The sequence below is a fragment of the Jaculus jaculus genome, chromosome 9 (assembly GCF_020740685.1).
Source record: "Jaculus jaculus isolate mJacJac1 chromosome 9, mJacJac1.mat.Y.cur, whole genome shotgun sequence".
Taxonomy (NCBI): domain Eukaryota; kingdom Metazoa; phylum Chordata; class Mammalia; order Rodentia; family Dipodidae; genus Jaculus; species Jaculus jaculus.
Window position 1 is genome coordinate 115,917,634 of NC_059110.1, and position 13,072 is coordinate 115,930,705.

Here is a 13,072-nt window from a genome sequence, read left to right on the forward strand (position 1 = left end):
ATAGTGAGTTCCAGGTCAGCCTGGGCTAGAGTGAGACCCTATCTCAAAAACAAACAGGTACAACAACAAAAATGGCATTGTGATATGTCTGCCTCCCAGGATTCAGTCGAAGATTAAGTGGCATGACATATGTAGTTAATCCATAGCCCAGATGTTATTATTAAGTTAGAATCTGGACATGGGTGCCTCCTGTGGCCTGACACTGTCCCCTTCCTTGTAGCCAAGCAACATGAGCTGATGACACTGGATGGCTTCATGATGTACCTGTTGTCGCCTGAGGGGGCTGCCCTGAATTCAGCCCACATGTGTGTGTTCCAGGACATGGGCCAGCCCCTCGCCCACTACTTCATCTCTTCCTCTCACAACACCTATCTGACTGACTCTCAGATTGGGGGGCTCAGCAGCACGGAGGCCTACATTAGGTACAATGGCGCTGGTGGGGTGCCACACCTGGGAGCCCAGCTAGGGGAGGGTATGAGACACACTTACTCTGAGCTTCCTGGGCCTGTTCTGCCCTGTGGTAGCCCCACCACACCTTACCTGCCCATCCGTCTGTCCATTACAGGGCTTTTGCCCAGGGCTGCCGTTGTGTGGAGCTGGACTGTTGGGAAGGGCCGGGAGGGGAGCCGGTCATCTACCACGGCCACACCTTCACCTCCAAGATCCTCTTCCGAGATGTGATCCAAGCTGTACGTGACCACGCCTTCCAGGTGAGCATCTGGGATCTCATGGCCTTCCCAGTGACCCCTTGCCCCTTCCACATACTGGCTGCCCTTAGTCTATCCAAATACAAGGTCTACCCTAAGCATCATCCATTCATCAAGTGCTATGAGGAGAGCTGGCTAAGAGGGTAAGATCAAGCTGAGTAGGCTGCTCATAAACAAATGTACCACCACCACCACATTTCCAGAACAAAACCTTAGAGCCTTAAGAAGAATACCTTAATCATGACTTCCAAAGAGTAAGCTTAGGTCAGCCAGGCATGGTGACTCATGCCTATCACTCCAGCACTGGGGAGGCTGAGTTAAGATAGCTGTGTGTTCAAGGCCAGCCTGAGCTAGAATGGGACTCTGCCTTAAAACAAAACAAAACCCCAAGAATGAACTTCGGTTCAGCAGTGGCATCTACATTAAGTACTACAATTCTACCAAGGTGTAACCTCACAAATGATGGGCTATGTTTTTCAACACCCTTTCAGAGTACTTATAAATAAAAAACCTTTTCCCATAGCTGTCCTCAGCCTTCGGGCAGTCCACCGCTTCCCTGAGACCCTAGATCTGACCTCTGGCCTTCTATTCACGTATTGGTCTCAGCATGTCCATCCATGTCTTATAGATTTGGTACCTCCAAGTGGGTTTTCCAGAGCCCTGTCTTTTCCTGCCTCCCCTGAATGGGTTGGACAATCACGTAGGGGGGATACTGGCAAAGAATGAGTGACTCTGAGCTACTGTCTGTCTTCCTGACAGTTGTCCCCATACCCTGTCATCTTGTCCCTTGAGAACCACTGTGGGCTGGAACAGCAGGCTGTCATGGCCCACCACCTTCGAACCATCCTGGGAGACATGCTGGTGACACAAGCACTGGGCTCCCAGAACCCTAAAGAGCTACCATCTCCAGAGGTGACATTCTAAGACTTCCAGCCTGGGAGGGTCTAACTGGGGTGCACCCCTCAACCCCCCCGCTCATGGCCACCCTTCTGGTTCAAGATTCCTTACTTGCTTCTTTCTCTCTCTTCTTCTTTTCTCTCTCTCTTTCCATCTTTCTTTCATTTTTATTTATGAGAGAGAGAAAATGGGCGTGCCAGAGCCTCTAGCCACTACAAATGAACTCCAGATGTGTGTGCCACCTTGGGCATATGGCTTACATGGGTTCTAGGGAATTGAACCTGGGTCCTTAGGCTTCACAGGCAAGCACCTTAACCACTAAGCCATCTCTCCAGCCCCAGAGTCCTCACTTCTTTCTGCCTCGACCTTTCCCTGCCACCTACCTCAGTCCCTCTGGTTCTCCATTCCTGACTAGACCCAGCCTACCCTCTTGTCTGACATTCCAGGCTTTATATAACCTGGCCCTGTCCTGCCTGTTCTATGTCCCATGGCCTGAGATGATACTGTCTTCCACCCAGACCTCCCTTCCCAGCCATCTATATTGCCTCTGGGGCTTCAATTGTCTATATTGGACTCTACAGCAGCTGAAGGGCCGAGTCCTGGTTAAGGGGAAGAAGCTGCCAGCTAGGCATGAGGATGGCCGAATCTTATCCGACAGGGAGGACGAGGAGGAGGAGGAAGAGGCAGCAGTAGATTTGGAGGTTGCAGAGCAGAGGCGGCAAGTGAGTATACCAGCTGGGTCAGCCAACTGGGCAGGGCCTGGGTCCTCGTGCAGAGCCAGGCGAAGGGCAGGTTGGAAAGGGAAGGGAGGTGGGCTGAGGATTGAGCCGGGGACTCAGCGGAGGCTGGTCTCCCAGGCCAAGCAGATCTCCCCGGAGCTGTCGGCCCTGGCTGTGTACTGCTGCGCCACCCGCCTGCGGACTCTGCATCCCAACCCCGGTGGCCCCCAGCCCTGCCAGGTCAGCTCCCTCAGCGAGCGAAGGGCCAGGAAGTTCATCCGGGAGGCAGGTAGGAGCCAGACAGTGGGCATCCAGGGTCAGGAGAGTGGTGGGGTCCTGCAGGTTCCTGAGGACCAGGGGGATTCTGGGATTGAGAAGGCTTTGACAGCCCAAGGTACATCAGTGTAAGAGCAGGCAGGACTTCTCAGAGGAGGACCCCGCTCCAGACCTTGCGTGGGCAGAGCAGAGCCACAGGCGGAAGAGGCCCATGCCGGCACGCGCAGTGACACCACCTAGTGGCAGGCCAGTCACCGGTGGACTAGCCAGGGAAGGCTTCCCGGAGGTGGCTGTGCCTGAGAAGACAGGTCACTGCAGGGTGAGAAGGAAGCAGCAAAGGGAGGAAGGGGAAGAGACTCCAGACAGGAGGAACAGGTTGTAGGAAGGCCTGGAGGCATGCCCATGGCAAAGATTCCGGGAACTCTAGGTATGAATGGGGGTGTGGGCAGGATGAGTGACATGGCATGTCAACCCAAGACCAGGTGTTCAGAATGGGGAGCCAAGAATGTGGGCAGCAGGCTGTGGCTGCTCCTCTCTGGCCCTCAGCAGCCTCCTCTGAGTTCCCCTGTCAGAAGAGATTGAGATGGAGAAGCTGGGGTTGGAGGTGAGGTGGGAGGCTACAGGTCCCGGCACTGGGAAAAGGACTATATATTCCTGTGGCCTGTCTCAAGTCCCGGCCCCAACTCTGCCCTAGGGAACAGTTTTGTCAGGCACAATGCTCAGCAGCTGACCCGCGTGTACCCGCTGGGGCTGCGGATGAACTCTGCCAACTACAACCCCCAGGAGATGTGGAACTCCGGCTGTCAGCTGGGTAAGTAGGTGGGCTGGCCTCTGGACAGCAATAGCACCTCAGCAGTGAGAAGCCACACAGCCTTCCAGCAAGTGGAAAATGTATTTGGGATAACCAGGGTTTTTTGTTTGTTTGTTTGTCTTTTTAAAGTTGTCAGAAGTGTAGATAGAAATCCAGGGTGGTGGTGCACACCTTTAATCCCAGTTCTTGGAAGGCAGAGGATTGCAGTGAGTTTGAGGACACACTGGGACTACATCGTGAATTCCAGGTCAGCTTGAGTTAGAGTGAGACCTACCTCAGAAAACCAGAAAAATAGATGTATGTAGAAAAACAAAATCAGCACATTTGTTCATTTTATTTGTTTTGTTTTCCTAGGTAGAGTCTCTGTAGCTCAGAGCTGACCTGGAATTCACTTTGTAGTCTCAGGGTGACCTTGAATTCATGAAGATCCTCCTACCTCTGCCTCCCGAGTGCTGAGATTAACAGTGTGCGCCACACACCAGGCTCCCTTCTTTACTCTTGACAGTATGAAAGTTACATTTTTATGTTGGGCAAGGTGGCATATGTTTAGAATTCCAGCACATGAGAGGTATAGGCAGGAGGATCGGGAGTTCAAGGTCATCCTCCACTATATAGTGAATTTGTTTATTTATCTTGTTTACCAAGGTAGGGTTTCACTCTAGCCCAAATTGACCTGGAATTCACTATGTAGTCTCAGGGTAGCCTTGAACTCACAGAGATCTACCTCTGCCTCTCTAGTGCTGGGATCAAAGAAATGTGCCGCCACACCTGGTTTACTACATAGTGAATTTATTTATTTATTTAGCCTTTACTGCCTGGTCTTTATTTATTTATTTATTTTATCTTTTTACAATTTTTATTAACATTTTCCATGATTATAAAAAATATCCCATGGTAATATCTCCCCCCCCAAACATAGTGAATTTAAAAGGTCAGCCTGAGCAATGACATCCTGTGTCAAAAATATGTTTTTTAACTTAATTTTTTTGTTGTTGCTGTTGTTTTTTGAGATAGGGTCTCACTCTAGCCCAGGCTGACCTGGAATTCACTATGGAGTCTCAGGGTGGCCTCAAACTCACAGAGGTCCTCCTACCTCTGCCTCCCGAGTGCCAGGATTAAAGGTATGCACCACCACGCCCGGTTTAACTTAATTTATTTGAAAGAGTGAGAAAGAGACAAAGAGAGTATGGGCACACCAGGGCCTCTGGTCACTGGAAATGAACTCCATATCTGGCTTTATGTGGGTACTAGGGAATTGAACCCACACTATCAGGCTATGCAAGCAAGTGCCTTTAACCCGCTGAGCCATCTCTCTAGCCTTCCAAAGTTTTGGTTTTTCGAGGTAGGGTCTTACTCTGGTCCAGGCTGACCTGGAATTAACTGTCATCTCAGGGTGGCCTCGAACTCATGGCAATCCTCCTACCTCTGCCTCCCAAGTGCTGGGATTAAAGGCGTGCGCCACCACGCCCAGCTTGTTTTCTTATTATTATATTGGTTTTTTGAGATGGAGTTTTCTTCCAGCCCAGGCTGACATGGAATTCACTCTGTAGTCTCAGGCTGGCCTCAAACTCACGGCAATCCTCCTGCCTCAGCCTCCCAAGTGTTGGGATTTAAAGGCGTGTGCCACCACTCCTGGCCCCAGTTTGTTGTTGTTTTAAGTTCCTGTGAAGCCAGGCTTGATGGTGCACACCTTTAATCCCAGCACTCAGGACTGAGCATGAGCATGAGGACTGAGGATTGAACTTGGGTCCACTTAATTGCAAATCAAGCACTTTACTGACTGAGATATCTCCCTGGCCAAAAGGTAGCATTTTTATAAAGGTAGAAATTAATAACCCTAGCAAGACATGGTAGTGCATGCCTTTAATCCCAGCATTTGGGAGGCAGAGGTAGGAGGATCGCTGTGAGTTCAGGGCCAGCCTGGGACTACAGAGTGAGTTCCAGGTAAGCCTGTGCTAAAGTGAGACCCTACTTCAAAAAAACAACAAAAAAGAAATTAATAACCTTTGCTAGGTGAAGTGGCACATACCTATAATCAAGGCCAACTGGACTAGATAGGAATTGAGGCTTACTTTTTTTTGGGGGGAGGGGCATTTCGAGGTATGGTTTCACTCTAGTCAGGTTGACCTGGAAAACACTCTGTATTCTCAGGGTGTCCTGGAACTCATGGTGATCCTCCTGGGTTTAAAGGCACGCGCCAGCATGCCCGGCTTAGTTGCTTTTTTTGTTTTTCGAGGTAGGGTCTTACTCTAGCCCAGGCTGACCTGGAATTCACTATGTACTCAGGGAGGCCTCGAACTCATGGTGATCCTCCTACCTCTGCCTCCTGAGTGCTACCATTAAAGGCGTACACTACCACGCCCGGCTTTACTTGGGTTTTATAGCAAGACTCTGATGTCTAGCTTTGAGGGTAAGGCCTTGCCAGCCCCACCCACCTAAGCTAACGTCTCCTTGAAAGAGTGCAGGGAGAAGGTCCATCTCTGGCTGCCATGCTCCCCTCCTCACAAGGCCTGGCTGTGACAGGGCAGCACTAACCAGACGCAGGATGCTGGGTTGGGGAGGTGGGCTGGGGGGGGGCAGCTATGTCCTCTGTCCAGCTTAGCCACAGCTGAACCTCCGCAGGGAGGAGAGGCCACTAAGATCTCCTGCTCAATCCTGCTGTCCACTCCACAGTTGCCCTGAACTTTCAGACACCAGGTTATGAGATGGACCTCAATGCAGGACGCTTCCTCATCAACGGGCAGTGTGGCTACATCCTGAAACCTGCCTGCCTGCGACAACCTGACACAACCTTTGACCCCGAGTGTCCGGGACCTCCCAGAACCACTCTAACAGTCCAGGTCAGCAGCCCCAGCCTCAGGTCAGGGCTAGTTATGGAGAGATGCCAGGCCAGAGGAGGAGGAAGAAAGGCCTGATGTGAGGCCAGTCCGAGTGTCCACATGTGTGCAGGAGGGCTGTGTGAGGGCAAGGGCTTACTGCCCTGGCAGCGGGGCAGGGATGGGCATGGGTCCCAGTGGGGGCTGGGTGGACGTTACCCTTCTGTCTCCCAGGTGTTAACAGCCCAACAGCTGCCCAAGCTGAATGCTGAGAGGCGCAGTTCCATCGTGGACCCCCTGGTGCGCGTGGAGATACACGGGGTGCCTGCAGACTGTGCTCAAAAGGAGACTGACTATGTTCTCAATAATGGTGGGTGGGCTGCTGCTGGGAATGGGGCCAGCAGGATCAGGGGGCCAGTGAACCCTGACCACCATACCTATGCCCTAGGTTTCAACCCCCACTGGGGGCAGACCCTGCAGTTCCAGATACGGGCTCCAGAGCTGGTGCTGGTCCGGTTTGTGGTAGAAGATTATGATATCACCTCTCCCAATGACTTTGTGGGCCAGTTTACACTGCCTCTCCACAGCCTCAAGCAAGGTTGGTGGTGTAGGTGGGGAGGGAATCATGGGATGGGGGTCCCAACTTCTCAGGCCCCGATTCCTTGCTGTCCTCTCCACAGGGTACCGCCACATCCACCTGCTTTCTAAGGATGGGGCCTCGCTGTCTCCAGCCACACTTTTCGTCCACATCCGCATCAGGCACTCCTGAGGAGCTGGGAGGAGCCGTGGGTGCCGGTCTGCATCACCTCAGAGCTCTCTGGTCCTTTGTGTCCCTCCTCCATCCTGCTCTCCAGGTGCCCGCCTCATCTGGGTACTGAGTGCTGCTCAGCCCCTCCCTGTGGACTGGGTCCTGTCATGCCCTCACTGGACTTCAGTGGGCTCCAACCCTGAGGTCTTGAGGTGGCCCCAGCTCCCCTGGTCTTCAACCCAACCCCTCATGGTGTTGGGCCAGACTTGGGGAGGAGGACACCTGTCCCTCCGCCCCCTCGTGACGTCTCCCAGCCTCCTTCCTCAAAAGGGGCGTAGCACCCACACTCCATCCAGGGCATTAGCAGGCCCTTAAAGCCCTCCTTCTCTCCAGGCATTCCTCCCTTGCTCCCTTCCCCTTCCTGTCTCAGAAAAGGAATGACGAGGTGGGAACTCTGGGGAAACCTGGCAGGTTTGTAACTTGTGTCATAGAAGAACCCTGAAAGGGTAGAAGAGTTTATTTTTCAAAAATAAAGAACTGGTTTACTTTATCTCTTTACTCCCCAGGACTGTGCAGGGGGATAGGCTGGAGTGAGGGCCTGTTGGGCTTCTTGTCACAATGGAACTTGGATTTGTCCAAGATAGGCAGGGGGAAGCTGTAGGAGAGCCATGGCTCAAAATAGCCCTAAGTGCTGCTCTTGGCTCAAAGTTGCTATCAGTATCACAAGACTGAGGTCACCAATTCATAAGGTTGCCTCCCATACTACACACAAGTGGCCTTAAATGGGGAGAGGACAGGATCCCCATTTCCTAGGCTCAGCTGGGCTCGCGGCTCCTGTCCATTCCCATACGTCCCAAGGACAAGGGGCTCTTGCTGCACCAGCCAACCAGGAGGTCTGGATAGCAGCAGGTTGCCACTGTGACAACGTGGGAAGAATGAGAGACATCAGGTGACAAGATCTGAGAAAAGCCTGGGCCCAAACCTGTTAGAAAGGGACCCTTATGGACTAACTTGAGCTGTGGTCTTTGACCTCACTAGGCAACAGTGTCAGCACGGGACAAGGGCAAAGCTTGAAGGCTGTTGTCACAGGGTGCCTGCTTAGGCTGTGAATTGGCCTCATGCCTCACAGGAACCAAGCCTGAGGGTTGGGACAGCCCCAGCTTCCTGCAATGCCATGACCTAAGGCAGGAAGTGCTGGCTTCTCCTTGCTCTCGTTCTAGGGCGTGGCCTTTGCTTGTGAAAGATTCCTGTGTCTAAGAATGAAGGAGCCTAGAAGGGACAGATCAGACAGACAGGTAAACCACAGTCCCAGGGTGAGGCACAGCCCACTCAAGCCCAGTTTTAGTGTATGAAGAACTTTGCTGCCAGTCTCCACAGGGCCAGCTCTTGTCAGGACCTGGCCATCAGGTATGTGCCAGGCCCAGGGTTAACACCCCATACAATTCTCCAGTTTGGAACAAGAGGAAAGGTGAATGGCTAGGGTGAGAACCTAAAGGCAAGGGCAGGAATGAAGGCTTTATCCTTCAGAAACAGTGAGTGACCTCTCATGGGCTCAGATGTACTGGGACTGGAAAGGACCATAGGGGTCTGGAAATAGCTAAATCAAAGGATGAGCGCAATGGGAGGTACAAACACAGCTCCTGGGCTGGACAATCTGCCATATTGCAAAGCACTCCTAAGGTGGCCCTTGCAGAACTGGCCTGTTACCCTAGCTACAGGAAGATCAAGGTAAGAGGATCACAAGTGCAAGGGTAGTCTGGGAAACCTAATGAGACTGTGCTGGAATTCAGTGACAGTGTTTGTCTACCATGCACAAGGCCCTGCCCAGTGGCTTGGGAGGGGAAAAGTAGTATCTAGACAATGTGGCAAAAGCCACTACTGACCTATCCCGAGATGGCTGATCTTACATGGGTAGCCTAGGTCAGTACTAGCAGGTGGGAAAGACTGGGGAGAAAGCCCAACGTGCCTTGGTGAAGAACCTTGTCAAAGGAAGGTTTTCTAAAGCTGCCTCCTGGGGATCCAGGGCCTTTCTTACCACCTTATTATTATTATTATTTGGTTTTTTGAGGTAGGGTCTCACTCTAGCTCAGGCTAACCTGGAATTCATTATGTGGTCTCAGGGTGGCCTTGAACTCATAGCAATCCTCCAATATCTGTGTGCTGGGATTAAAGTCATGCTCTTATCACCTTTGCTCTATCTTGGGCCCCAGGACTCCCACCTGTTGACCAGAGGACCACTAGGAGAGATTTGTCTGTTCAGCTGCTTCCTTTATTAGAAACAAGTGAGATGTACTGAGTGGAACAATATGCATTTGGTATTTCTTCCCCCACCCTGGCAATGAATGCCCCCACTACAGCCCAAAGAAAAGCCGAGACAAAAAGGTGAAGCTTGCCCTCCCCCACCCCCAGACACAGCGCCTGCCTGTCAGTTTCACTGAATAAAATTGTCCTGAACAGACTCCCAGGTGCAGACTGTCTCCAGGGCTGCCGCCTGCAGCAGAGCAAACCTGAGAGGTCTTAGGTCGTCTCCGGGTTCTGGGTCAGGCAGACCAGGCTACATACAGGAGAAAACTCCTGCCCCTTTCCCTGACCACAGAATCTCTCCTGAACCATAGACAGCCCAATGAAACTTTTCAAGGCCTTTAGGTCCTTAGGTTGGTTTGATGCTGGTCATCTTTGAAGAAAGAATTCAAGACCACAGGGGCACCTGCCTCTGGCCTTCAGAGAGCCAGCAACTTAAGGGAGGGCAAATGGCAGTTAAAAGGGAGTTGCAGGCAAAGCCTGAAATTTTTCATAAAAAAATGAATGTTAGAGTAGCTTGGTGTGAGTTAACTTTTAGACATCAGCATCTTCAGACACAGGCACGTGTGAGGAAAATCAGCCCTATGTAGGCCTCAATCCAGAGTTAAGCCTTTCTACCAAGCTCCCTCGCTATAGACTGGAGTCCATGGTCAGATGGAGAGTCAACCCAAAGGCAGATGAACAGGTCAACTTTGGAACCTGGCAGCCAGAAAACTGGTTGACAGAGGGTGGGGGACCATGCCTAGAGAGGCTTTCCAGAGGGGTTGCCTTGGGTGGCTTTGCTTAGAGGCCTCAGGGTTCATGGTGCTGTCATACTGCCAGGACTCTGGGATGGTGCTCTCTGGCCACAAATCCCAGGAGTCAGTGAATAACACAGGGACAGTATGGGTAAAAACAAGACAGAAAGCAACCTCGGAGCCAACTCCTGCAGACCTGGGCAAGGCCCCATCATGAGGAAACAGAATCAGAGGAGCAGACCACCTGGTTTTGGGGAATGGGATGCTGGGACCTTTGCCAGAGACCTGTTTCTTCCAGAGAAGTCAGCTGGGGCTCACTGTTCCATTCCATGATGAGGATCAATGAAATCCAAGCTCACTCCAGAGATTTGCATATTCCAAGTCTCAGAGGCAATTTGAGCTGGGATCTGGCCCAGAACTGATGAAGACTATGGCAGGAACCTTTCCACATTCCAAGTTCAGCCCAAAATAAGAAAGGCTTCAGTACTTTCTCTGATGTCCTAGAGATCTGGCAGGGTGAACCCACTCTGGCATGTGGGGCACTGTGTCTGATGACTGAGGCTGTGAAGGGAGCCTCTCTGATCTTCCTCTGCTGAACTCGGTGCACATCTGACCAAGAACAGCAGCTTCTTTGGTCTGAGTATCTTGGAGTCACAAGTCAGCCACTTGCTGGTGCTTGCAATTTGCAGCACAGGACACTAGGGAGAAAGAAGGTCCCTAGAGGCCTCTGGTGAGAATCAAGCAGACTGGGCTTCTTTTCCAGCAGCAGCAGCAGTCTGCAGAGAGCAGGCAACATGCTCAAGTGACACAGCCTCCCTCTCAAGCACATAATTTCTTTCAGCTTTGGAGATTGCAGAAATGAGCTCCTGGCAAACCACACCAGAACCTACGGACTGAATCAAATGCCTGCTCACCTGTACAGCAGCTTCCTTTCATGGGACCAGGCTGAGCCTGGCTTCAGGCTAAGGCTTCTTTCCCTCCAGAAAGCCAAGAGGTCAAACACCAAGGAAATCACCACCACATATCATGCTGTCCACCTGAGGCTTTCTCTTAGAGCAAGAGTTAGGAGGAAGTTGAACGTGGCTTGCTGACAATTCATAACCCAGTGCTCCCAGGCCACTTGGCTGAACACCACTGAGGAATGCCCACGTGGGCAACCATGTGACCAGAGGCTTGTGTACTTCTGGAGAAACTGGCAGCCAATAACCATCACCACCACCACAAAAATCCACAAATCAGCATCAGCAATAAGACTCAGACAATGGTTGTGTTGCCAAGTCCAGCTCTGCCTCGTTACTGTTCTTGCCGCCACTGCAGCTGCACGTCCTGGAGGAGACCGAGGAGCAGGAGACGGCTGATGGGCTGAAGGCACAAGCAGAGGCTGCGGTGAGGCTGAAGGCCTGGGTTCTGGCCCACACTATGCCTGTCCAGCCACCCAAGGGTGCTGACTCTGTTCTTTCTGAGTTAAGCAGGGCTTGCACTGATGTGGTCTCCACAAGGTCCCAGATGCTACAAGGAGGTTGAAAGTCCCCTTCAAATGGCCAGTCATCCCAGGTAGTGGAAAGGCAAAATCGCACAGGGGGCACATACCTATCTGTAAGGTTGGCAACAGCTGGCTCAAAAGCCTTTAAAATCACTGGGCAGGATGCTTTCTTATGGGAGAAGTACCAGGAGATGGAAGAGGGGCTTGATTAATGAAATTTGCTTCCACGATTGTCCCCACCGCTTAGTCTTAGAATGCAGAAGTGCTCTGGCCCCTTTCTCAGAGCAGCCTCATCCAGGAGTTTCATCTGCCATCCTGGAGATCGGCGTGCTCTCCCGAACTGGCAGTCCATCCGCCTTCCCTCCTGACTCAAAGCTAGCCGGCTGGTCGCCAATGTTGAAGGGAAACTGCATGAGCTTCCCCAGATTCTCTTTCTCCTGCTCCCCTGAGAAAAGCCAATGCCTGCTTCAGCAGGAAACAATGAGCTGTGCCGATACATGTCTGCCTGCCACCATCCTTGCATTCTAATTTTGAGGAATGACTGGGTATAGTTTTTCATTAGAGACCAAACATCCTTGTACATTTGGAACATGAAAGATATTTAAAATATTTATATTTATATATATAATATATATATATACTTTATTATTCACCCGTTAACTCCATAATATGCCAATCATGAGCTAGTTTTCAGCAGTTTCAGTCCCTTGATCATGGCTGCACGAGGATGTGATTAACTGAAAACACGGAGACCAGAGACACAGCCAGAGGTGACATCACACAGCCAATACCACTGCAATACAATTGTCCAGTTTGCTGGCGGTTTGGTAAAGCCGGTTCAATTCTGTTCTCTTTGCCAGGGATTCCCACATTTGTGAAAGTTGGACCAACAAGTGGTGGGGTTCCATTTCCTGGTTGAATTCTCTGTGGCTTTATCCAGAATCTCACTGGCAACTGGTTACTGTAACACCAGCCCAACCTAGGAGAGCCAATGGGGAGAAGCTACATTGAGTTGACAATGTCCATGCCTTTCCTGCCTCCCCAGTCCTGATGTTCAGATCTGAACTCACAGAACAGTAACTATGGCTAGATGTGTTGGCACACGCCTTTAATCCCAGCACTCAGGAGGCTAAGGTAGAAGATTGTTGAGTTCAAGGCCAGCTTAAGACTACATAGTGAATTTCAGGTCAGCCTGGGGTAGAGTGAGACCCTACTTTGAAAATCCAAACGGGAGGTGGGGATGACATAATAACTATGGTCTATAAGAGCTAATGGGCTTCTGACCCAACCTCTTTGCCAGGCTTACATTTCTATGAGATCTTTCAAAGACAGCAGTGGCAGCACCCTGAAGATTGCTGGGCCAAAGACTCATCTCCAGCTCAGTGTTTGTAAATGCTGACCACTCTCCTGTCCTTGGGCTTCCCTGATGAAGTTGGAGATAAAGGATTGAGGGCCACACTGAGGTGAGAATGGCAGCCCAGGACAGGAAAGACAGATCCACAGACCTGAACCTCTTGGCTAACCACTGGCAACTCAACTTTATAATTTCCTCAAGACCAGCCACACCTGGAGGTGCA

General features: G+C 51.4%; 2 protein-coding genes across 6 annotated transcripts in view; one reads left to right on the top strand and one right to left on the bottom strand.

The window, feature by feature from the left end:
* The window catches only part of Plcd3 (phospholipase C delta 3), a 31,326-nt gene extending 23,802 nt beyond the window's left edge, over positions 1 to 7,524 (top strand). Inside the window, exons 6-15 of one of the 5 annotated variants that reach the window (XM_045158497.1) lie at positions 221 to 422; positions 566 to 710; positions 1,467 to 1,619; positions 2,186 to 2,326; positions 2,462 to 2,612; positions 3,294 to 3,410; positions 6,084 to 6,250; positions 6,461 to 6,596; positions 6,675 to 6,824; positions 6,878 to 7,524. In XM_045158497.1, coding sequence (XP_045014432.1) covers positions 221 to 422; positions 566 to 710; positions 1,467 to 1,619; positions 2,186 to 2,326; positions 2,462 to 2,612; positions 3,294 to 3,410; positions 6,084 to 6,250; positions 6,461 to 6,596; positions 6,675 to 6,824; positions 6,878 to 7,104 — 1,589 coding nt within the window. In that variant the 3' untranslated portion in view covers positions 7,105 to 7,524. Of the gene's footprint in view, positions 1 to 220; positions 423 to 565; positions 711 to 1,466; positions 1,620 to 2,185; positions 2,327 to 2,461; positions 2,613 to 3,293; positions 3,411 to 6,083; positions 6,251 to 6,460; positions 6,597 to 6,674; positions 6,825 to 6,877 lie in introns of those variants that run through there. The other 4 variants (XM_004655320.2, XR_006638911.1, XR_006638912.1 and 1 more) reach the window with 4 other exon arrangements.
* A 1,697-nt stretch (positions 7,525 to 9,221) lies between these two features.
* Positions 9,222 to 13,072, bottom strand: part of Nmt1 (N-myristoyltransferase 1) — a 47,724-nt gene continuing 43,873 nt past the window's right edge. Inside the window, exon 12 of the mRNA XM_004655319.3 lies at positions 9,222 to 12,474. Coding sequence (XP_004655376.1) covers positions 12,454 to 12,474 — 21 coding nt within the window. The 3' untranslated portion in view covers positions 9,222 to 12,453. The remainder of the gene's footprint in view (positions 12,475 to 13,072) is intronic.